This window comes from Sarcophilus harrisii, chromosome 1, assembly GCF_902635505.1.
Source record: "Sarcophilus harrisii chromosome 1, mSarHar1.11, whole genome shotgun sequence".
NCBI lineage: Eukaryota > Metazoa > Chordata > Mammalia > Dasyuromorphia > Dasyuridae > Sarcophilus > Sarcophilus harrisii.
The window spans coordinates 497,653,419-497,680,232 of NC_045426.1; the positions used below are offsets into that span (position 1 = coordinate 497,653,419).

The window sequence follows — 26,814 nt, forward strand, 5'->3', positions numbered from 1 at the left end:
GAAAGAGACACATAGGGACAGAGACAGAGACAGAGACACAGACAGAGACAGACAAGAGAGACAGACAGAGACAGAGAAGAGACAGAGACACACAGAGAGAGAAGACAGAGAAATCTGGTATAAGATAAAAATCTCTCAGCTTGTTTCCTCATCATTTATTTATAAAATGAGGTAATAATAGTACTTACATTTTAATACAAATTAAAACTAGTCTGTGTGTATGAAGTACTCTATAAACTTTATAGTACTATATACACGTTAGCAGTATTATTAATAATTATTATAAAATATATCCACATACAACACCTAAAATGCAATAAAACAGTAAGCACATATATAGGATGTTCTAAAAGACTGACTATTGTCTATTCAATCTTATGGGTACTCCATTACTTGCTCACCAGAATGTAATGGGACTGACCTATGACCTGAGGCACTTATGATTTATATGGGTAACATCCTGGATCATCACCACCAGGATATCTTTGTTAACCTAGTCACTGGCCAGATAGTCTGGAGTCTTCTTCTGTGATTAATTGCTATTGCTGTATGCTTTATTGAGCTTTTATCTGTGATAAAAAAAGCTTCATGTTCTCTAGATGTAGCAACATGTTACAACCCAAAATGTTGGGAGTGAGGGAAAGAGGAAAGGAAGTAGAACAAGGTCCATCCATTAGATACAAAAGCATTTTTCTTTAGAAAAGTCAATAAATCAAAAGTGTTCAGTGGCTATATTTTTAGACTCGGGATTCAGGAAGACAAGCTATTTGGATGGTATATTCCATCCAAATATATTCAAGAGCTATTCCTCTGTATTCTATTTCCCTTGATAAATTATAAGAATACTTAAAATTAGAGATCATCCCTTTTAATTCTGTTGATTTCCCCCCCAAGACTCCTGGTATAGTGCTTTAGCCAGATGCTGGTATTAACAAGTGACTTTTGTATCTCAACAGGTGTGCAGGTAAAAGACCATTCTGATATCCATCACGGGCTTGGCTATGTTTAGTCACTAAGAAGTAATAAAACCAGATAGAGGAAATAGAGCAGATGTGATCAAAGCTGATCAGAAGCCTAAGTTGAGTCATCTGAAAGAACAGACTCAGGAGCATATCAGTAGCAGATTATTACTAGGTTGCTGTTATAGAAAAAGAAGAAATAAAATTATTGCTTTGCCTATGGATTTGTCAACAATTGTGTCAGGTGTGCCTATTGACAACTTATCTCCAAAAAATTAATTATTTTGAATCATTTTTGTTGTATTTTAAAATAAAATCTAGTCATTAGTTTAAAAAATATTTAGTTAAATTTTAGGTTTTTAGTGTAATTATTAAAATAATATCCTTACTTTGCCCAAAGGGCTATCAAACTGTACATGCCCCTTGATCCAGCAGTGTCTCTACTGGGTCTGTATCCCAAAGAGATTATATAAAAGGGATAAGGACTCACATGGGCCAAAATGTTCATAGTGGTCCTTTTTGTAGTGGCAAGGAACCACAAAACTGAGTGGATGCCCATTTAGGGAATGGTTTATGGTATATATATATATATATACCATAATAAATTTATGGTTTATATAAATAAGTTTATGGTGTATATATATACACATACACACACATATATGTTATGGAATATCATTGTTCCATAAGAAATGATCAACAGGATGATTTCAGAAAAGTGTGGAAGATTTAATGTACTGATGCTAAGTGAAATAAGTAGAATCTAGAAGGCATTGTACACAGCAGCAACAAGATTATATGATGATCAACTCTGATAGCCATGACTCTTTTCAACAATGAGGTGATTCAGGGCCAATTCCAATAGACTTGTGATGGAGAGAGCCACCTGCATCCAAAAAGAGAACTATGGGGACTGAATGTGGATCACAACATAGTATTTTCACCTTTTTTGTTGTTTGCTTGCTTTTTGGTTTCTTTCTCATTTTTTTCCTTTTTGATCTGATTTTTCTTGTGCAGCATGATAAATGAGGAAATATATATGGAAGAATTGCACATATTTAACATATATTGGATTACTTGCTGTCTTAGGGAGGAGGTAGGGAAAGAAAGGAAGAAAAATTTGAAACACAAGGTTTTAAGCAAAGGTGAATGTTGAAAACTATCTTTGCATATATTTTGAAAATAAAAAGCTATTATTAAAAAAAAAAACAAGGTCTCTGAGAATAAAATCTTTCCAATCAGAAAAAAAAATCCTTTATGATTAAGTAGCTTATAAAAATTCATCTTTTAAAAAATTCTGTTAATGCACACTGTAATGAAACATTCTGCATGCCTATGACATGCCATTTGAAACAATAAATATAAATGTTTTGTACATATAGAATCTTTTCCTCTTAACTTTAATCTCTTTGGAGTAAAGGTCTAGCAGCGATATAACTGCATCAGAGGACATTCAGTTTTGTAATTTTTTTCTGTATAATTCCAAATTGCTTTGCAGAATAATTGAGCCCATTTACAATTTCACCAACATTGAACTGATGTACCTGTTTTTGCATAGTCCCGCCAATATTTGTCATTTTCTTTAAAATTTTTTTTTAGTATATTAATGAATAAAGTACTATTACTATTAAAATGAGGGAAAAGATGGTTTCAAAGAGATCTGGAAATATTTGGGTGAATTGATATAGAGTGAAGTAAGTAGAAACAAAAGAATTATTTAAATCATGATATCAATATTATGAAAATGAGCAATTTTGAGAGAATTAAAAACTGATCCACAACATAATCAACTATGGTTCCCAGAGAGCTGCTGAAGAATGATATACAACTCATGATAGAGAAATGATGGAATAATATGCAAAATAAATAATATGCTTTTGAATATGATCAATGTGGAAATGTTTTGTTTAGCTTTCTTTATGTATTGCAGGCCTTCCTTCCTTCCTTCCTTCCTTCCTTCCTTCCTTCCTTCCTTCCTTTTCAGTGGTACAAAGGAATGGAAGGAGAAAAAGGAGTATTTAAAATAATTGAAAAAATAATTTTTAAAGGAAGCAATAAATATGAAGACAAAGAGAAGTGTAGAAAGTCTTACATAAATTTATCCAAGTAAAGGAAACAGAATGAAGAAGACAATATCTATATACACAATGACACACCTTCCTCTCACAGATTAATTTTCATCTGCTGTGTATATATCTTATTTCTAATAATTATTTTCAAGTTGTATTTCTTTGTGTCACCAGTGTTTAGCATAATGCCTAGAACTTAATAAATGTTTGTTGTCTGACTGAATGTAACTGGAAAGAATATGGGGGGGTGGGGGAGAAGGACTTGGAAAAATGACCACTTGTGAAAATATATACATTAATATGGAGTTTTCTCTAGGTAAGGTATTATGATATTTAAATAATTAACAAGAATAATATAAATTAAAATTTCATCAGCACCTTTGAAGAAGTTATAGAGCCTGGTGGCAAATGATATAGATTATATGGCACATAGTAGTCACTTATTACATGTTGATCAATTAATTGATGTAACTCTCAAGGGCCCTTCTTCCTCTAAAGTCAATGAAGAATGGGCTGCCTCAATTCTGATCTGAGCCTTGAAAAGTTATAGGATACCAGTTATTTAGGTGAGCCTACTATACACCCCAGGCCTGAACAGGCTCAGAGTAGGTAGCTAGAGGCCTGAATGCTTTGCTGTGTCATGGATTCCTTGGGCAGTCTGGGGAAGCCTATAAATACCATTCAGAATAATATTTTAAGTCCATAAAGTAAGAAAGGAAACCAATTTTAATGTAATAAAGATGCAAATTTTTCCCATCCTAGTTCATAGACAACTCCCTCCCCCTCCATTTGCACACCCTCCCCTTCCCCCCAGAATTCTATCCACAGACTTCTCTTGCCTTAAATGATTCTGTCATTATGCCAGTCACACCAAACTATAAAAAAACCTTGGTCTGATGGATCAATAAAATAACTTTCTCATCACTTTTCTTTCGTTAATCGGTTTGGACTTTTTAATTTAAAACTGACTCATCCCTCATGTCTTGCATAAAGCTTGTGCATGGCTCCCTTCAGTTCTTAGAAGGTACAGTTGAGGAATAGGCCTAAATTTGAGCAAAAAACAACGTATGAAGGAAGCTATGACTTAGGTGCCACAGTGGGATAATAACGCTAGATTTGCAGTCAAGATCTGAATTTAAATTCTACCTCAGATATTACTTAGGTGATTCTGGGTACTTAACTTGTTTCAGTCTCAGTTTCCTCATCTGTAAAATGGGAATAACAATAGCAACTACTTCAAAGGGCTACTGTGAAGATCAAATGGGATAACATATCTCATTTTGTAAAGCTCAAAGTACTATATAAATGCTAGCTCCTATCAGTACCAATATAGGTGGTAGAACTGAATCAGATTGAGACAGCGAAGTAGTATAGTGCTTATAGTGTGGGTCTGGAGTCAGGAAGATGAATTCAAATCTAGTGTGTGAGATCTTAGGCAAGTCACTTTACCTCCATTCACTTCAATTTTCTCATTTGTAAAAATGGGATGTTAATAGCACCTACTTCCAAGGGTGGTTGTAAGGTTTAAATGACATAATAATGGTAAAGTGCTTGGCACATAGTAAATGCTACATAAATATTAACTACTACAAGTATTACTACTACTACTACTACTACTACTACTACTACTATTTTTTTGATGGAAACTCTTGGTTCTCTTCTCACTTTTTCTACAAAAAAGCAGATCATCTCTTCCTTTTTTGGGAGTGATGGGGGGGGAAGGTATCCCCTTTGACGTACTCAGTGGTAGATAAAAAGAGAAGTGGTTACTTCTCTTTACCTAAGTAGGTGTATATATAGGTGGGTGGGAAAAAATTAAGCAACTTGTCCACGGCCACAGCAAATATGTTTTGAGACCAAGATTCAAGTTTCTTGACTTCACTTGATTTTAATCTCATTAACAGTAGGCTGTAATCTAGAGAGCTAATTTGTCAGACCAGAAGAGAACAACTTTTGTAGTTAGAGATTTATATGAAAAAATTAGAGGGGAAGGACATAGTTTGTTTCCATTTCTCCTTATAGTTCCTAAAATCATGTTGGGCATGAAGTACACAGGGGTCTATGTCATGCTTATTGAGCTGAACTGAACATTGCTTTAACCCTAATTCTTTATTTCTTTTTGTTCATCTATTATTAATGACATAGATTCAATCACTCAATGTCTATGGCAGAAGAATTAGAAATAAACAAATCTAAGGAAAGAATACCTAGAGAGAATCAGGGAAAGACTTTGCCAGTCTGGGAATATGGGACAAGGAAAACTGAGGTTTGAAAAACTCTTTCCTTAAGGATGCCTTAAGAAATATCATTAAAGTAAATATTGACACAGGCAGCTTTACCTTCTCCACAAAGTACATAATGCCCTCATGACCACGCTGGCCAGGTGGCTTCCAGCTAAGTACAACATAACTTCTGGTGGCTTCTGTCACTGAGAGATCAGTAGGTGGCCCAGGAACAACACCCTCTGAAGAACAAAAACAAAACTAACATAAATAAAAGGGTTGCATATCCTGGAGAATACCACCGTTCCCAAGAGTCAGATGATACTTCCAAAGAACAATCCATTTGTCCCCACCAAATCTACCTTATTTTCATCATCCTTCTATAAGAGTCATTCATTTAGTGAACACATATTTATTGAGCACTTGTCCTGGTAACAGCTATATACTATAGAAGGTACAAAAAGTATGTGAAATAGGATCCCTGCCTTAGGGATTCTATAAGAGCTCCCTACCAGGAGAGGTAATGCAATTTTTTCTTATTTATAAAAATGCTTGGATATTTTCTCTCTCTGGTTCATGGTGAGAATAACATCAGCTAAAGGCCTCATTTCTAAAATATAGAGAGAATTGGCTCAAATTTACAAGAATACAAGCCATTTCTCAATTAATAAATAGTGAAAGGATATGAATTTTCATATGAAGAAATGAAAGATTTTCTAGTTATATGAAAAAAATGCTCTAAATCAATGGTTAGAGAAATGTGGTCAGAACATAGTATTTTCACCTTTTTCTTGTTGTCTGTTTGCTTGTGTTTTTTTTTCTTTCTCATGTTTTTTTCCCCCTTTTGATCTGATTTTTCTCGTGCAGCTTGACAAGTATGGAAATATGTTTAGAAGAATTATTCACACTGAACCTATATCAAATTGCTTGCTGTCTAGGGGAGGAGAGAAAGGTGGGGGAAGGAGAAAGAGGGAGTAAAATTTGGAACACAGTTTTGCAAAGATGATTTTTTAAAGCTTTTTATTTTCAAAACATATGCATGGATAATTTTTCAACATTAACCCTTGCAAAACCCCCTCCCCTAGATGGCAAGTAGTCCAGTATATGTTAAACATGGTAGAGATATATGTTAAATCCAATATACGCACACATATTTATACAATTATCATGCTGCACAAGAAAAATCAAATCAAAAAGAAAAAAATGAGAAAGAAAACAAAATGCAAGCAGAAAACAACAAAAAGAGTGAAAATGCTATGTTGTATACTACATTCAGTTACCATAGTCCTCTCTCTGGGTGTAGATGGCTCATTTCATCACAAGATCATTGGAATTGACCTGAATCCCCTAATTGTTGAAAAGAGGCAGTTCCATTATAGTTTATCATCACATTAATTTTGTTGCCACTGTATACAATGTTCTCTTGGTTCTTCTCACTTCATTTAGCATCAGTTTATGTAAGTCTCCCCAGACCTTTATGAAATCATCCTGCCGATCATTTCTTATAGAACAATAATATTCCATAACATTCACATACCATAATTTATTCAGTCATTCCCTAACTGATGGGCATCCACTCAATTTCCACTTCCTAGCCACTATAAAAAGGAATGTCACAAACATTTTTGCACATGTGGGTTCCTTTCCCTCACAAAGATAAATTTTTTAAATTATCTTTTCATGTTTTTGGAAAAATAAAATACTATTTTAAAAAAGAATAATATCAGCTATATAAATACTTTTGCTTTTCAGGGACTATAAGCTCCTTGAGAGCAGAGAGAGAGTTTCTTCTTATCTTCACATCCCTGGACTCAGTGCCTGTCGCATAATAGGTATATAGTAATTGCTCTTTGATTCACAAATGTATTAGGTTGGATTTCTTTATATTGAACTAGAATTTTCCCATGAAAATTCATCTCTCCAAACTCAGTCATATTAGAGGGATGATAGTCAGATATACAATGATAAACTGAAAATTACAAGAGAAGATCTTGCATAATAGGGGCTGACTTTCTTGTAGTGGCAGGGAACTGAAAACTCAGTGGTTGTCCATCTGTTGGAGAATGGCTGAATAAGTTATGGTATATGAATATTAGGGAACATTATTTTTCTATAAGAAATGATCGGCAGGATGATTTCAGAAAGGTCTGGAGATACTTACATGAACTGATACTAAATGAAGTGAGAAGAACCAAGAGAACATTGTATACAGTGGCAACAAAACTATGTGATGATCAACTCTGATGGATATGGCTTTTTTCAGCAATAAGATTCAGGCCAATTCCAATAGACTTGTGATGGAGAGAGCCAACTGCATCCAGAAAGAGGAATATGGGGACTGAATGTGGATCATAACAAAGTATTTGCAACCTTTTTTGTTGTTACTTGCTTGCTTGTTTTTTTCTTTCTATTTTTCCCTTTTTGATCTGATTTTTCTTGTGCAGTATGATAATTGTGGAAATACATATAGAAGAATTGTACATGTTTAACATATTGTTTGCTATCTAGGGGAGAGGGTGGGGAGAAGGAAGGGAGAAAAATTTGGACCACAGGGTTTTGCAAGGATGAATGTTGAAAACTATCTTTACATGAATTTTTAAAAGTAAAAGCTATTATTAAAAATAAAAAAGGATGCACCTGGAAAAAATAAAGTTACAAGGAAAAGGGTAAAAAAAAATAATAGGGGACAGATGAGATAGATAAGTAACATATTGGATAGAGCAAAAGACCTAGAATCAAAAAGATATGAGTTTAAATCTGGCCTCAATATTTGCTAGCTATGTAACCCTGGGCAAGTCACTTAATTGTTCCTGCTTCAGTTTCCTTACCTGTAAAATGGGAACAGTAATAGCATCTACCTCTTAGGAATGTTATGAAGATAAGATGAGATAATATCTTTAAAGCATTTTTTCAACCTTAAAGTTCTACACAAATGCTAGTTCAATGAGTAGGGCAGAAAATAAGCAGCAGATAAGTTTGTAGGAATAGAAAAATTAGTGTAGATTGGAGGGTTCAGGGAAAGATTAGAGTATCATAGAAGTCTAGAGGCCACTGAATACAAATGCCTCATTTTATAGATAAGGAACTGAAGCTGAGTGGTGAAGCAACCTGCCAGAAGTCACAAGTGCAGTAAATTGCAGGGATTTGAACCTGGGTCTTTTGACTCCAAATTGAGTGTTCTTTTTGCTTGTAAAGAAGGTTGAACTCATCCTATGTTCCAAAGAACCATTCCTTTGAAGACTGGTCATGACTTTATTTCCTGCCCTTGAAATAAATATATCATCAGTCAGTTGTTTTGTTTTGTTATTCAGTTGTTTCAGTCATATTCAACTTTTCCTGATCCCATTTGGAGTTTAGATGGCAAAGATATGGAGTGGTTTGCCATTTCCTTCTCCAGCTCATTTTATAGATAAGGAAACTGAGGCAAACAAGGTCAAGTGACTTGCCCAGGGTCACAAAACTAGTTAGTGTCTGAAGCCAGAGTTGAACTTAAGAAGATAAATCTTCCTGACTCCTGATCTGGCACTCTATCCATTGTACTACCTACTTGCTTCAATCAATCAATTAATAAGCATGTATTAAGCTACTATGCACAGTGCTCAATGCTAGGGATAAGTAGACAAAAATTAAGCATCTTACATGCAGAATAAAGATGAAGGTGTTTGGGAAGCATCTGATAAGTGGAGAAATATTCTGGCTCAGTCCCAAAGTTTTTTCTGTTCCAAAGTCTCTTTGTGGCTCATGTTCATTTGGGTTCTCCAACCCACCTTGCTTTCCTTGCTCTTTAGGTTACTATGAATTTTCTGATTCCTGAGAACAGGAAACCTGGTTTCTTGGTTCATTCTTAGTCTCTGACCCACTGTCCTCTCTGGAAACTCTTTTATATTTCTAGAGTGCTCACTGGATGACTTATTGAATGCTGCTGCATTGAGAACATAGTCTACTGTGCCCTTGACTCCTGCTTTCTTCTTTTCGACCCATTGAATGCATACATAGCTGAACTACTCACCTGACTCCCCAGCTCCACCAGTTTCTATGTACCTTCTCAAGCCTGGGTTGTTCCCACTCCCAACTCCTACAACTATTTCCCACTTTTGTCCTGTTTCTACGAGTCCTTTCTTCCATCATATGCCTCCTAAAGTCTACTATCAACCAAATTCTCTTCACTGACACTGAATTTCAGAAAAGGGATAGGATTTGAAAAAGTGGAGAGGAAGGAAAAGGGAATTCCAGGGATGGAAACAGGATGACCAAAAGCAAATAGTTGGGAATTAGCAAGGGATGTTTGGAGGATAGTGTGATGGAATGATTGCCCCAATGCCTAGGAAGTCTTTCAAATAGACCAGTCAAAATTATTCTAAGCATAGAATATTATTGATCCAGCTATCTATTTAAAAACAGCTAAGATTTGTGTATGAAAAGCGATTTATATATATATACACTATCTCCTTTGTTTCTCAGAGTAATCCAGTGAGATTAGAACTATGATTATGTCCGTTTTACAGCTGAAGAAAACTGAGGCTGAGAACTTAATTAACTTATCCAAAAGTATATTTATAGTTACATCCATATATATTTATGTCTCTTCATCACTGGCCTCAATAATCTCATTGTTAGAAAGAGTCACATCCATCAGAATTAATTGTCGGATAATATTGTTGTTGTTGTGTACAATGATCTCCTGGTTCTACTCATTTCACTTAGCATCAGTTCATGTAAGTCTCTCCAGGCCTCTCTGAAATCATCCTACTGGTCGTTTCTTACAGAACAATAATATTCCATAATATTCACATACCATAATTTACTCAGCCATTCTCCAGCTGATGGGCATCCACTCCACTGATGAAGCAGCCCTTCTTATGATAAGTTATTGTGATATTTTAGTATTTAAAAGAATAATATTCATGAACTAAAATTTTCCTATTGCCTTAATCCTTCGCTTATGAAAATTATAATGCTTGCCACACTGTTGATGCTTGATAAATGTTTGTTTGCTTGCTTGATTAGGGATGTGCATTACTCATTTCTATGTATCAGGTACCCTTTCATTAATTAATCTCACTCTCTAAATACCTTGAGAAAATATTCATACAATGAGATGTCAAGTTATTACTGTATTGAATCATGCAAAAAGCCTAAAAAACTTAACATTGACTACCTTGATGACATGCATTAGTTTACCTGTCAACATAAGAAAGAGAAGGCTCTGGGGAGAATTTAACTTAGTGACAATGACCCTCTGAAGACCACCAGCAAATGCTATTTATACAGTCAATAATTTGTATTTACTGACATTTGCTTGACAGATATATAGATGGACAGTTACTTTATTAAAATCAATCTAAAATGGATATATCAGGATAATAATGCACACAGGAAAAATAACTTGATTCTCAATTTAATATGCTGGCCTGGGGCTTCTTCCATTATTTGATCTTAATAGCAATAATGAATGAATCATTTGTCTATGGCAACCCACAAAACAGAGAAAAATTTTAAATTGCCCTCAATTCTACAAACCCTTCTTCCATTTCTGCTATAACGGCACTATTGCTTAAAAAAACAATAGGGAGTGTAAAAAATCACCCACTTTTTAGACTATAAAAATGAATGTATTTTCCAATGCTTTATATGTAGGATCCTCATCCAAAGACTACAAGGACATGTACTATTAGAAGATCTAAACCATTTCAATATTGAAATTCTCTCTTAAAAATAAACTAAAATAAATATACAAAACCAAAAGCCATTACCAAAAAGTAAGTGGTCAAAGAATATTAGCCAACAGTCCTCAAAAGAATTATGAACTATAAACAACCATATGAAAGAATGTTCTAAATCACTAATAATAAAGTAAATGCAAATGAGAACAACGCTAAGATTTCATTCATACCCAGAAAATTGGTACAGGTAACATAGATGAAAACAGCTGATATTAAAGAGACTGTGGAAAGATAGACATGCTAATACATTGTTGGTAGAATTATGAATTAGAAAGAATTCTGAAACTATAAGAATAAAGTGACCACAAGGTCTAAACCTTTTGACCCAAAGGTTCTTCTGTTAGGTAAACACCCTCCAAGTAAGTAACTGGCAAAAGAAAATCCTCCAATATACACAAAATATAGTAATACTTTTTTTTTTGAAGTAGCAAAGAACTAGAAACAAAGTAGATACTCACTAATTAGGGAATGACTAAATAAATAGTGGCAAATTAATGTAATGGATCATTTCTATGCTGTTAGAAATGATAAATATGATTAATACACAGAAGCATGGAAAGATCTTCATGAACTCATGCAGAATAAAGTAAGCAGATCCAGAAAACAATACGTATAATGTAAATGAACAGCTACAAAATGATAAAAAAAATTGGTGCAAAATTTCAAAGAACAAGATTAAATTAGCTCCCTCCCTCCACCAAAGACATAAAAAGACATCTTATATTCCTTTTCAAAGGTGGCAGGGTAAGGTTGAGAATGTACAAAGATGTGGAACACTGCAAGAATCATGATTGTTTCAATGGATGAATAACTTTTGCTCATTTCCTACCTCTTTTTTTGTCTTTAAAAAATTATTTGCTTTATGGTATTTTCACATATTTTTGTTTGCTTTTTCTTTCTCATGAGTTTTTCCCTTTTGGTCTAGGCTTTTTTTTTTTTTTTTTTTTGCACAACATGACAAATATGGAAATATGCTTAAAAGGATTGCACATCTTTAACCTATATAAGATTGCTTGCTGTCTTGGAAAGAGGGAAGGTAGAGCTGGGAGGGAAAAATTTTAAAACACAAAATCTTATAAAAATGAATGTTGAAAATTATCTTTACATGTATTTAGAAAAATTAAATGCCATTGGGAAAAATTATTTGCTTTATGGTATGACTCTTTGCGAGGGATAAAAAAGAAGAATGCAAAGGGAAATTTGGTTTTTTTTAACTAAATTTTTTTTATTTTCAAAACATATGCATGGATAATTTTTCAACACTGATTCTTTCATAGCCTTGTGTTCCAAATTTTCTACTCTTTTCCTCTATCCCCTTCTCTAGAGAGTAATCCAATATATGTTATATATGTTAAAATATATATTAAATCAAATATATGTAAACATATTTGTACAATTATTTTGCTCCACAAGAAAGAGCATATCAAAAGGAAAGAAAATGAATAAGAAAACAAAATGCAAACAAACAACAACAAAAAGCATGAGAATGCTATGTTGTGATCCACACTTAGTTCTCACAGCCCTCTCTCTGGATGTAAATGGCTCTCTTCATCACTGCCCTCAATAATCTCATTGTTAGAAAGAACCATGTCCATCAGAATTGATTGTCAGATAATATTGTTGTTGCTGTGTACAGTGATCTCCTGGTTCTGCTCATTTCACTCAACATCAGTTCATGTAAGTCTTTCCAAGCCTCGCTGTAGTCATCCTGTTGGTAATTTCTTACAGAACAATAATATTCCATAACATTCATATAACCACAATTTATTCAGCCATTCTCCAATTGATGGGCATCTACTCAATTTCCAGCTTCTGGCCACTACAAAAAGGGCTGCCACAAACATTTTGGCACATACAGGTCCCTTTCCCTTCTTTAAAATTATCTTTGTGGTATAAGCCCAGTAGAAACGCTGCTGGATCAAAGGGTATGGACAGTTTGATAACTTTTTGAGCATAGTTCTAAATTGCTCTCCAGAGTGCAAGGGGAAATTCGTGAAACATAAAAAACAAAAGATATCAGCAAAGCTTATTTTGAAGAAAAAAAAATAAAAAGAGATGAAAAAGTCACAACCAGGTGGGATATTACTCATTCATTGGCCATATAAAGAAAGTGGCAGAAGGGGTTTCACCATGCATTCCGAGACAACTACAACATGGCACATCTTCCCTGCCAATAATGCTACAGCACTTTGCTCACAGGTTACTGGCATAAGAGTGAAGCAGTGTAAACAGTGCTTGGAAAGCGTTCACTTGTAACATGCTTGCAAGTTTCACATTAAATCCAAGATAGAGGAATTTTTTGTAGAAGTAGTGGGATGAGAAGAGACGAAAAAACATAAACAAGAAGTGAAAAATGGATATGGAATCAGGGGTCTTTCCTGGGCTATATATCACTCCCATGGGAGTTAGCATTTGGCTTCTCCTTATTCCTGCAAAGGATAGTACTTTCGCATATGGTAGCAGTAGCATGTTATAGACATTTCAGTTTTACCATTTCCATATGGGAAGCATTTCGCACTCCTACAATAGGCAAATACCCAAGTAGCCTTTCTGTTCCCTAGTTTGTTCTGCTGTGATGATCAGAGAGTGGAAGGAGTAGAGATAAGTAGGTTTACAGTCTCCCAGGACTAGAAACCTGGGAGGAAGATTATAGAAAATGGGTGATAAAATGCCTAATTTTTATTTTAAATCCTTTTTTACCTTTCATTTGGTTTTGAATAAAAGACCTTTTACCCTACTAAGGAATAGTGTGACTATCTAGTCTGACTAGATTGAAGAGATTTAACGGGAAAATGGGGCTGATGAGCAAATAGGTACTGGGAACCTGAATATGGTAGAGTGGGTAATAATTATTTTTTTCTCAGATACTTGATTATCTGGTCTTTGCAGTACTCATAATGACCACAAGCAAAGAATACATTGTGAAGGTAATTGAAGGCTGTATATTTTACTATAGAGAATGAAGAGGTAGAGAAATTCTATAAACAAATACAACTTCCAAGTTAAATCACCATATACCTTTTAAATTCAGTGACTTAAATAAAAAGCTGAGAATAAAAATATGTTAGAAACTGTGTTTCAGGATTCCTAAGTGAAGTAAGTGAGCTCATATATATCTTCTCATTCTTTGTGATTTGTGTCTTTGTTCTTCCACAAATGCTCCATAGATAAACTACTCAATATTCTGGATGCCTTCCTAATGAGTCTTGTTGTATTTCTTGAATATGAGTGGAGAGTTTGGGCTATCCCTCCATTATCTCCTGCTCTCATTGATCCATTTCCTTTTCTGATCATACATTTCCTCAGCAATATCCCCCTGTGACTGCTTGGGTATAGGACATTTTTATTTATCAACTGGGGAAACTTAGTGGTAGACAATTGTGTTGAAATATTATTAAGAGATAAGAAATAACGAGAGAGATGGTTTCAGAAAAATCTGGCAAGACTTATATGAGATGATGTAAAATGAAGTGAGAAGAACAAGGAGAACACTATACACAGTAATAGGAATATGTACAATTATCATCTATAAATGACTTAGCTATTCTCAGCAATATAAGAGTCCAAGACAATTCCAAAAGACTTAAAATGAAAAAGGCTATCCACTTCTAGAGAGAGAGAACTGATATATTCTGAGTGCAGATGGAAGCATACTTTTTTCATTTACGTTTTCCTTGCTTTTTTTTTTTTGTAACATGGCTAATATGGAAATATGCTTTGCATGAATTTCCATTATAATTGATATCCAATTATTTATCTTCTCATTGGTGGAGCAGTGGCTGGGAGAGAGAATTTGGAACTTAGACTTATTAAAATTAATGTTAAAATTTTAAAGACGATATTATGCATCACTGAAAATATTCTGCAGCCTCACAGTATTAGCCATGCAACTCCCCATTGTCCTTTACATCATTCACAACTTTGATTCTTTGGAGATTGTGGTATTCTAAAATTCATAAGACATGTGTGATGACATTGGTATATATCTTTGGTAATCATACCATTTCTTGTTTTATGCCTTACTTGACTTTAATAATCAGAAGGCTGTTGAATAGAAATACCTCTCTGGTTGTGCTTATCAAAAATTCTCAGATAACCTTAGCATATATATATATAATAGATTCCTTTTGGGAAGACAATATTTAAGACTGCTTCTTATTCAACTGACTAAAATAATAGTCAAAAAACAACACAGGGGAAGGTTGAATTCTCTGTTCCTTTCAGTCATGTAATACAAAGATGTAGCCTGCTGAGAAGAATTATATGCAAAAGCCTGTATATCCCTTCTTACTTTTATTGAGCATACTTGATATGTATATAAAGAATCCTTATAAAAATTTTATTAAAATGAGAAAGTAGGTATATATGGTGGAAGTTATTGATATTTTCTGTCGCTCTTTTTACTTTTAGTCATTAGGGATTTTTAAAATAGTCTTTTGGCATCTGAAATATCTTGTAAAGTGAATCTTAATGGATTTCCTTTGTGTACTTACTCTGCTCCCAACTTTATCTTCCTAAGTGCTATTTTTTTTTTCTTTTTTCATGTGGTACATTGGACATTGAGGTATTTGAATAAAAATGAGGTGGTTCTTCCATCACTGATGATGAAAATAGAATGTTAGAGAAATATTGGCAATTTCCCTCCACTTTCCATCTATTTGTCATTCTGCTAGTTTCATCTATAAAAGTTCGTGGAATGATGAAGTTCATTTGAGTCTCATAGTAAGCTTTCTAAAATTTTTTCCCTTCCTTTGGCTGTTTCAAAAGATAATATTGGGGCTGCAAGGTGGCACAAATAGAGCATTAGGCTTGCAATTAAGAGGACCTGAGCTCAAATCCAGTGTCAGACATTTACTAGCTTTGTGATCCTGGGTAAGGCACTTTACCTCAACAACAACATATCTAAAATAAAGAAAATACTTCTCATGTCTTTACAGGATCTTGTGTAGTGCTTTATGAATAAGTTTGTTTTCTAAAATAAGTGATGTATTTGACTGTCATTCTTTCTATGCTGTGCAAGGAGATAAAGTAATTGCTGGCTAATGAGATTTCTGGACTCTAAGTCTTCTTGTTGTGGCAACTTTGATCATCATGAAGGGTGATATTTTTGATTTTTGTATTTCCTGTATTTTGGCACTGATAGTTTGACTATCAAGTTGACTATCAATGGAAACTATAGCTCAGGTATGACGAGAAATAAATGAGGCCAAAGTATCATGCCTATATATTATGAATCCTTTCTTCCAAAATAGAATCAGAAATTGCTAGAAAATATCACAAAATATGAAACTGACTATTGTAGCAGACAGGATATGACTGATTACATATATGAAAGTCATTTATGAATCAGCCATCTGTATACAGGATAAACCACCAACTTGTTAGAACAGAGATCAAAATCACTAACAACATTTTGGGTTAGAATGCAAACTTATTTGAAAAGCCTTGCAAAGAAGAATAGGGAAAGATTATGATCTATATCATCCCATCGAATAGTGAAAAACTTTATAAGGAAAGTAAATTTACAGAAATTAAACAATTCTGACTCATATGCTTATCTCTCATGTTTACAAAACCATTGTGAAGATGATACACATATATATTAATGGTACATAAAAACATGAGAAAGGATCAAGCAGACATTCATATCTGATATTCCACAGGGGATTACATTTTTATGGTCCTACAACTGCAACTGACTGAATGATAGAGCAAATATATGTTCCCATTGTACTGGTTATTGACTGTAAAATATTTTTTGATTTAGTGGACTACAATGTAGCTTTAAAAACATATTTAAATAAGGCTCCTAAAAGGTAAACATCTTTATAGTTAGAAAGATAGCATCGTAGTACAATGATAGATCTCTGGACCTGGAATTAGGAAGCTGAGTTCAAATCTACATTCACACACTTTCTAGCTGTGTGATTTAGGTAAGTCACTTAACACCTGTTTGCCTCCATTTTCTCATCTGTAAAATGGGAATAATAATAGGACCTAACTCCAAGAATTGTTATAAGAATAAAATGAGATAATATTTGTAAAGCACTTTTCAAGCCTTAAAGCACTAATTACATTATGATTAAGAGATAATTTAAGATTCCTTCATCTATACAAGATTAGAGATAACTTTGTCCTGTAGTCCTCTGATTTTTAATAGTAAACAAGACATAAAACAAAAAAAAAAAATATCTCTTTATTTGAGGAACTTATAGGTTCCTAAGACAAAACAACTTGTATACAAGTAAAGACAAAGTAACAAAGTTTACACAAAGTAACATCTAGAAGGAGCTGGTGCTAATTGCTGTGATAATAAATGGGGAAAGCTTCTTATGGCAGAAAGAAACTAAGCTGCACTTTGAAGGAAGTTAGGGTTTCAATAAAGCACAGATAAGATAGGAGTATATTCAACAATGGCATAGCAATTAGAAGAGGAATGTTAAGTAGAGGGAACAGTTAACAGGTCAGTTTTACTAGAATAGAGAATAGAGAAGTGGAGTAAACATGAAGTAAAACTGAAAAAGTAGGCAGGAGCCAGATGGCAAAAGGCTTTAGATGCTGTAGTGAAGAATGTTATTTTATCTGAGGCACTAGGGAGGTATTAAATGTTTTTCAGTGGGATGTAATATAGGCAAATTTGATTTTTATATCAATTCATTAACTGTTTGGAAGATGTATCAGAAAGGAAGAGAAACTAGGTTACTGCTCTAGCTAAGATAATGAGAACCTGAATTAGAATAAAAGAAATGTTTTTGGAGATAAGTGGATTACAGGATAGAAATGTTATGGATGTAGCATCACTAAGATTTAGCAACTGATTAACTATGAAGTTTCAGGGAAAAAGAAGAGTCAAGGGTAATTCCATGGATGTGAATCTGTGTGACTGAAAAGATAATTGTTAGCAAAAAGAGAAGTTTTAATCAATTAATCAAATAGCATTTAAGTGCCTACTATCTCAAGGAACTCATGGTCCAATCGAAGAGACAACATGCAAACAAGTATATGCAAATAAGATAGATTGATATGATACAGTACCATATGATATGACAAATGGGAGTGTAGTCTTAGAGGGAAGACATTAAGATTAAATAGGATTGCAAAAGACTTTTATAGAAGGGGGAAAATTGGCTTGAGACTTGAAGGAATGTGGAGAGGAAGGATGGGTTTAGAGGAAAATATGAGTTCCACTGCTGACATGTTGAATTTGGGAGATAGTATGGCATTGTAATAAGATTGTTGACTCTGGACCCACATTCAAATCATACTACTGATGCTTACTACCTTTATGACCTTAGGTCATTAATTTACTTAAACTTCTTGAGCTTCAATTTTTTCATCTGTTAAAAAAAGGAAAGTAGACTAGGGTCTTTCAGTACCTTCTAGCTCTTAATCTATGATCCTAAGCCTACAAAAATATCTTAATTTTGAATAAAACGCTGGTCTTAGTTCAAATCTAGCCTCAGATACTAACTAGCTGTGTGGTCCTAGATGCTTAGTTAACTAAGCAACTTAACTCCACTTGCCTCTCCCCTGCCAAAAACAAACAAGCAAAAAACAACAAACAAAACAAAGTTCACTCCAAAATATGTTGCTATAAACCTTTGGAAATCATGATCTTTACCTGCAGGTTCCTCTTCAGTGACAATGATCTGTCCAGTCCAGGGTGCAGAAGGCTGACCTAGAAGAAGCAAAAAATAAAAGTTAGAAAGTGCTCTATAATGAAGACTGACAATTATTGCACAATCAGCTCAGCTATTTTTACTGGTAGGTGGTTCATTTGGTCAATTCAGTTAAAGAACTGTTGGACTGATTTTCCTTCTCCAACATCCACCCCTAAATTGTGACTGATTCAGTCTCCAAAAAAAATTCACCTGGTTCTCTTTGAAAGCCTCCTGTAAAGGAAGGGAAAATTGGAAGATCTATAAGATACATCACTTGACTTCTAAGAGCTTAGTCTGAGAGGGGCAGTTAGATCTGTGCTCAGATGATGAATAAATGGATGATTTCCAATAATGTTGCTCTTGTGTTTTACATAACTATATCTAAATATATAGATATAAATATATGGAGGTAGGTGACACAATGGATAGAGTCTGGCTTCAGATATCTATTAGTTGTGTAACCCTGGGCAAATCATTACTTCTATCTATATTAGTCTCCTCATTTGTAAAATGTCTGACAAAATCTTATCTTCCTAGCACTTAATTCCTAATGTGAGGACAAAATGAAAACGTATCCCTAAAGTACTTTGCAAACCTTAAAATGCTATCTAAATGTTTTCTCTCTCTTTCTCTCTCTCTCTCTCTCCCTCTCTCTTCTTTATCAGCTATTTACATGTCTGTCAGTTTTACATCTATTATTATTATTATTATGTATTTGAAGTCTCTCTATCCTTTGGGAGGCTAGGTGTGCTTCTTTCAAAATAAACCTGGGAGAGGGATTTGTGTACTAAAGCTTTATTTTAATATTAAGGTTTAATACAAGCAATGGAAATGTTTTTGATAGCTTATGTCAAAGGGCCTTACTCTAGTAATATTCAAAACTATTTTGCTTGTAAATTGGGATGTGTTGTAGATGGGGCTTTTGCCTCAAAGAGGCTACTTCAAGATAAAGAATTCTTCTGTTAAAAAAATAAATAAACCCAACATTTATTTTAGGAATGTGCTAATATGATCATCAGTTTTCAGGTTCTTGGATTCCATATCTTTGCCGCAAAGTTAGCAAAATAAAACTGAAATGCAAACAAAGCCAATCTCATAAGAATGGAGAAATCTATGAACTGCAAAATTACTTGGAGGTGAATTTGTCTGAAAAAGATCTCTTTCTCCTACCTCCCCCTAGTGGATGTGTGGAGGAATGAACACAAATACAGTCGTGTGTTGAGTTTGTCAAATCCCTGGATTAAGGAAGATGCTTAAAGACACTTACTTTTAAGCCTGGCTCTATCTACAGGGTCCAGGGCTGCCACAGGCTCAGAAACCCGGGATGGGATGCTTATTCCAGTTTTGTTCACAGCTCGGACACGAAATATGTAAGAACGACCTTCGATTAATCCGGTGACAGGGAAGCGAGCAAATTGGACAGGTGTGTCATTGCATTGGGACCAGATGTCTGTGCCTACCTCGCATCTGAAGGAAAGAGAGCAAGGATTAGGAGGGCAGTATCAACAGAAAGTAGGACAGTTCTGAGGCTGTCCACAGCTGCCTGCAGTCTGGGGCTTCATCTCCAGTGACCTGGTCAGTAGCTACACACAACATCATCATCTGTTCAAACAATCCGGATGATTGTCACTTCTTTAACAAGAAGGAAATTTGAGTCTATTCAGTATGCATTCCAGTCTCCTTTGGACTCCATCACAGCAGACCTGTTGTTCTGTTCCACCTACATGTTATGATTTGGGTGACTGAGGCAGTCAGAGCAAGATTGAGGTTCCTGTGTAGGAGGGGCCTGAGGAGCAAAGGAGGGCAATGTGATGATATATAGTTGCAGGTGGGCTCTGGCATTGGCTTACCCAGCAGCTACGGAGGGCAAAGAAAGTGTGGATTAGTGGAAAAAACATTAAAGTGTTATATAACCTTAGCCCCCTTTCATTTTCTAGTCTTCTTCCATATTCCACCCCCTCCTCTCTCCAAGTATACTTAGATCCAATGACAGTGGTCTCTTTGCTGTTTCTGAACTCAGGGCATTTTCATTGACTGTCTTAGAATTCTTCCCCTCATCATTTCCACCTTCCTGGTTGCCCTGGCTTCTTTCAAGTCCCAGCTAAAATTTCTACCTTCTATAGCCAGCTTTTTCTGATCCCTCTAAATCCCAATGACTTCCCAGTGATGCTTATCTCCATTTTATCCTATATCTAGCTTGTTTGTACGTAGTTGTTTGCATGTTGTCTCCCCCATTAGATTGTGAACTTCTTAAGGGCAAAGACTATTTTTTGCCTTTCTTTGTGTCCAAGGCACTTTGCACAATGCCTGGCTCATAGCAGGTGTTATTAAATGCTTTGACCTCTCTGGGCTTCCTTTCACTTATATATAATATGAGAGAGTCAGACTAACAGATTTTTTATCTCTTCCAGTATTAAATCCCATGGCCATATTTTCAAATAACTCTCCACCACCATGAAACTTTAAATTGTACTATTATTATTTTTCCTTTGTGTTAATCCTTATCCTCCTTTAGAGACAGATAAATATATTGACTCCTTAACACTTCAGTCATAATGAAATTATCAAATAGTATTTCTCTGGAGAAAAGAAGGAATATAAAGACCTTGGGTACCTGGAAATAGAAGAGAATGAAATGTCAAAAAGCTTAAGGAAAGAGAAGGCCAGAGAATCAAATATAAAATAAACCTGTTTTGCAATTTTGACCGAATAACAATCTTTTAGTATATTCAATATTAGATTTAAATATGTAGGGACAGTGTTATTTACTTCTCTGGGAACAATAGTCAGACAAAACATTTCCAACCCACACCTTTTCCAACCCACAGCTTTTGTTTTCATTTTTTGTTTCAGCCATATCTGACTCTTTGTGACCCCATTTGGAATTTTCTTGGCAGAGATACTGGATTGGTTTGCCATTTTCTTCTTCAGCTCATTTTACAGATGAGGAAACTGAGACTAACAGGGTTAAGTGACTGGTTCAGGGTGACATAGCCAATAAGGGATGATGCAAATCTAACAGCTATAGAACCAAAATTTTTATTTGACTATAATAATAATAATAATAGCTCTAATTTGTATAGTGCTTTAAAGTTTGTAAAATGTTCAACATATATAATCTCATTAGAACTTTATCATAATCCCATGAGGTAGAGCCTACTATTTATTTCTTCATTTTTATATAGGAAAACTGAAGACATTAAAAAATTTGCTCAGAGTCACAGAGCTACTAATTAGTTGAGTCAGAGTTCAAATCCAGATCTTCTAGACCCCAAGTCTGGTGCTTTCTTCATTATACCATTATACTTCTATAGAGACTTAGGGTGGTATTTATTCAGAGATGAAATATTTTTCTCAATGTTCCCACAAGTTCAGAATGGGAACATAAATCCTGTGCATACTACCTCTTGTTCTGTCTTTCTCTGGAAACTCAGGAATCTCATTTTAATCTCTTAACAGTCAGAATTTTCTAAAGTCCTTTAAACAGCAAAAGGTTAAATTTCATTCAGTATTGGTCCTAAATAATTAGATATTTTGATTGATATTTACTGTGCAACACAGTTTCCCTGCCATCTATAACTGAAATCTCAGTCACCATGGGGAATGGAGATAATACAATAAGTACAGAAAGTAAAATGGTGATTAATAACTCATCTGTAGTTTAAAGAGGCATGGGCAAGTGGTTGGGAGGGCTGAGATCATCTTTGCTCCACCTTCATATAGTTTGTAGTTTGGATAATTGTCCTTCTCTGTCTCTGCCTCTGTCTCTCTCTCTGTTTCTCTCTCTGTTTCTCTCTCTGTTTCTCTCTCTCTCTCTCTCTCTCTCTCTCTCTCTCTCTCTCTCTCTCTCTCTCTCTCTCTCTCTCTCTCTCTCTCCCTCCCCCCCCCATAGCCATTAAAGCCAACTTTTCTAGTAAAAGATTAAAGGATTGATTTTAAAGTATACTGCTCTGTGACTCCAGAATTAGTATAGAAAATAGGGAAGATTAGTACAGAAGATCAAAAAGACATATTCTAGAGGGTAGCTAGAGCTGAGGTATAGTTTCTGACCGTCACGCTTCTTCTGCCTCTTTATGCTTCAAAAGGCAAAATAGTTAAGCAATTTCCTCATCAGCTTAAGGAACCAGGACATCATGTACCTTTGGAGGAAAGATCTGTTATCTCTCCCTCCCTTTTCCCCTACCATTTTCTCTCTCTGTCTGTCTGTCTCTCTCTCTCTCTCTCTCTCTGTGTCTTTCTCCCTCTCTCATCTATCTATCTATCTATCTATCTATCTATCTATCATCTATCATCATCATCATCATTATCATAACAAAATACCTAATAGAATTGCCAAAGAAGGGAAATAAAAAGGGATAGGGTCAAAAGGGAAATGTTCTTGGCCACATCATGTCACAGTGTGCGCACAGACTCTCAGTCTCTCAATAGACTGTCTCAGTGAGACTGGCCATTTCTACTCTGTGACAGCTAAAGTTTTACTACAGTCCCTAAGACAAATTCCTGCTCCTCCCTAAGAAAAAAGGAGAAAGAATCCATTCTTATTCCAAAGAGGACACTGTCATACAACCAGGTTCTAGGAGTAAGGGGAGGCCCAGAGATAGGGAAATGATGAGTAGAAGGAAATTCTTGGGTAGAGATAGTTGTGAAAGATAAGAAGATGCTATGACTAAGGTAGCAGGAGGACAATATGTGCTCAATGTCTCCAATTCACTAAGATAAAAGTTGGCAATTACCAATGAAGTCAGGCCAAAGGTTGTTGTATATGAGGGATTCTTAACTAGATTCACTGTTAACAATACATATTGCTTCTATTGCCTTGAATTGTATGTAGATACAGAGGTTTCAGTGATGGCAGCATTTTTTGCACATTAAGATAAAGATAATATTTTATTTCCTTGGCATAAACAATGACATATTCTATATATTCCTAGTGAAAAAAATGACTCAATAATCATAGCTTTAGAAATTACAAAAAAGGAGAAAAACAATCTTGTTAATTCTAAGAATGTAGTTTGGCTAGCTACATGAATCAAATTAATTAGATCATTTCTCACTTGCCATCATTTCATTTGCCATGTATAAACACGACTATTGTAAGATATAAGGTCTATTAATAAACTTAAAGATATCTAAGCATTTTAGATAGTTTAATACTAATATATTTTCCCCTTAGGATCAAATATCATATATTGTATTATGTATACATATCAACTATAGTAATTATATTTAAACTACACACATAATATAAATATAGATTTACATGCCTATTAAACTGAGATACAGAGAAGTTAGTGTCTTCCCAAAGCCACCTGGCAAATAATTCATTTCTTCTGACACCCAATCCAAATATTTAATCTTCAAAGTGGCTTCAATTAAATGCACAGATTTATAGAATGTTTGCCAAATTACATATCCAGATGATGATCTATGATTGGATGGGCAGTCAACTGAGTTAGTCTCTTACTTTACATATCTTGGACATGCACTGCAGATGGACAATCAGCTGGATCCAAAACTGAATAGGAGGAAAATTTGGGAAAGTACACAGCTCTTTCAATGACTACAAGCTGCTCTCTGAAACAAAACCCCATCCTTATAACATCGGTATTATTCTGGAAATGTAATAGGGATATGAAAAATGAAAGACTACAATATCCAAAAAATCAAAATTGAGTCACTTGAAGGGCACTTGAGAAATACATGGTGAATGCAAATGAGCATTTTATTATCAATAATGGCATTACATAAACTATGATATCCAATAAACGTCTGATCAGAAAAAGGAGGCAAGCTAGCCATGTAGCAATTGTGAATGATGGAGAGCTTGGTGCTACACTGATACTTACAGAATGTTTTTTTAAAGACCTAAGGAAAGCCTTTCGCATATTGAATGCATTGTTTCTTGAGGATCTATGGGGGGATATGAATAAAATAGGATTTTTTTTTCCATAGGATGAGGAGCTACGGATGGTTTGTGATTTGCACTCTTTGAAAAGAGTATCTATATAGATAAGAACACTGATCTATTAAGTAGTTTTTTTGACCTCTTTTTGTGTCATGAGCTCCTTTAACAGTCTGATTGCATCTATAGATCCCCTGTCAGAATAATTTTGTTATTAATTTATAATTTAAAGAAATACTAAATTTCAGCCAAAAGTTTATGAAAGTAAAGATCTATGTGTCTGAGTATATGTGTGTATATATGAGATATGTGTATATATATTTCCCATCTAAATTCATGAATCCCCTTGAAATCTATCTGTAGACCATGGCTGCTAGGTGATAGAGTGTCTAGGGTGCAAGACTTAGAGTCAGGAAGACATTATTTCAAATCTTGCCTTAGGTGGTCCCCAACAAAGTGGCACAGTGGATGGAGTCCTAGACTGAGAGACAGGAATATGTAAGGATAGATCCAGTCTCAGATGCTTATTAGTTATGTCATCCTGTGTAAGTCATTTGACCTCTCTCTGCCCCAGTTTCCTAATTTTTAAAATGAAAACAATAATAACATCTACCTCACAGAGCTATTGTGAGAATAAGATAAAATGATATCCATAAACTGTTTACAAACCTTAAAGGCACTTAAAGTAATATAGTAATACTATTATTATCATCATATCAGTTATTATTACTATTGCAAATCACTTAACCTCTCTGTGACTAACTTTCCTCATCTATAAAATGGAAGTAATAATAGCACCAACCTCACTGAATTCAAATAACTTAACATATATAAAAATGCTTTACAAACTTTAAATCATTATATAAACATTAAATCATTATATAAACATTAGCAACCATCATTATCAACTCCAGGTTAAAAACCTTTGTATTCAAGTATTGAAGAAACTTGAAATCAGAGTTAATCAGATTTAAATCAGAGTTAAAGTCTATCTTTAGAAAGCTTGACACTGGCTGTTTACATGATCAAAAGGTAGTCAAATAAAAATGCTTCACATTGCAGATGGTATAGCCAATTAAAACATGAGTCTTCCTGACTCCTTGAGGACTCAAGATGACTTCATGCAGAACACTGACTTACTTGTCAATGAAATAGCCCAGAATTGGGCTCCCTCCATCCACAGCAGGCTGTTTCCAAGAGATGATGACATAATCTTTGTTGGCATCCAAGCAGACCACATCTAGAGGGGAAGCAGGAGCTCCTGCGATCTCAGCATCTGCATCTATACAGGAAAGGTCATTATTTTTGTTAAAGGTCTCTCTAGGTTACTCTAAATATAACTAAAAGCATTAATTACACATAAGTCCATTAATATGAGTAATGAAACCCCTGAAGCATCATGTTAATGGAATAAATGACCATATTTTACATAATTATAGGGCAAATTAGAATAGTAATGATGATAACAATAACAGCAAACTTTTATATAGTGTTTACTATATGCCAGGCATTGTGCTAAGCATTTTACAATTATTATCTCATTTGCTTTTCACAACAAGCCTGGGTGTTGCTGTTATTATTATTCCCATTTTATATGTGAGGAAACTTAAGGCAAACAAGTTAAGTGACTTGCTCAGTTGATTTTGAACTAAGATCTTCCTAAATCCAACTGAAGCCTAATTAAAGTCTATCTATAGCCAAAATTCTTATTATGGACATTATTTTAAATGTATTAACATATATATTGAATTTTTTGCCTATATTTTGTCATATCAAGCTTTTACCTTGTAATCTTTTTACTTACAATGGAGAGTATTACTCTTCCTTTCCTGGAAAGAAATATTTAAATCAACATTGGATTCTCTCTTAGAATCATTCAATAAATATTTATTAAGCACCTACTCTGTGCTATAGACTGGAGTTACAGAGACAAGAATGAAACAGTTACTGCCCTCAACGATCTTTCATTCTGTCAGCAGAATAATGTATATATGTTACATACACACACACACACACACACACACACACACGTATATATTCAGAACATATAAGATAGAGCACCAGCCTGTGAGTTCAAATTTGGTCTCAGACACTTAACACTTCCTGGCTGTATGACCCGAGGCAAGTCACTTAACCCCAATTGCCTCAGTAAAAGAGAGAGAGAAAATATAAGGTCTAGAAACATAGAAACAGCAATCTGATGGTGGTTCTTTTCTACCACAACTTGTCATGGTCCGTCCTTCCTTCCTTCCTTCCTTCCTTTCTTCCTTCCTTCCCT

General features: G+C 34.6%; 1 protein-coding gene across 2 annotated transcripts in view; it reads right to left on the bottom strand.

The window, feature by feature from the left end:
• The window catches only part of MYOM1 (myomesin 1), a 153,800-nt gene that overhangs the window by 69,305 nt on the left and 57,681 nt on the right, over positions 1–26,814 (bottom strand). For both annotated transcript variants that reach the window (XM_031946590.1, XM_031946591.1), the window contains exons 11-14: positions 25,677–25,818; positions 19,902–20,101; positions 18,595–18,651; positions 5,368–5,492 (exon numbers count right to left, since the gene is read on the bottom strand). In XM_031946590.1, the coding sequence (XP_031802450.1) occupies positions 5,368–5,492; positions 18,595–18,651; positions 19,902–20,101; positions 25,677–25,818 (524 nt within the window). The remainder of the gene's footprint in view (positions 1–5,367; positions 5,493–18,594; positions 18,652–19,901; positions 20,102–25,676; positions 25,819–26,814) is intronic.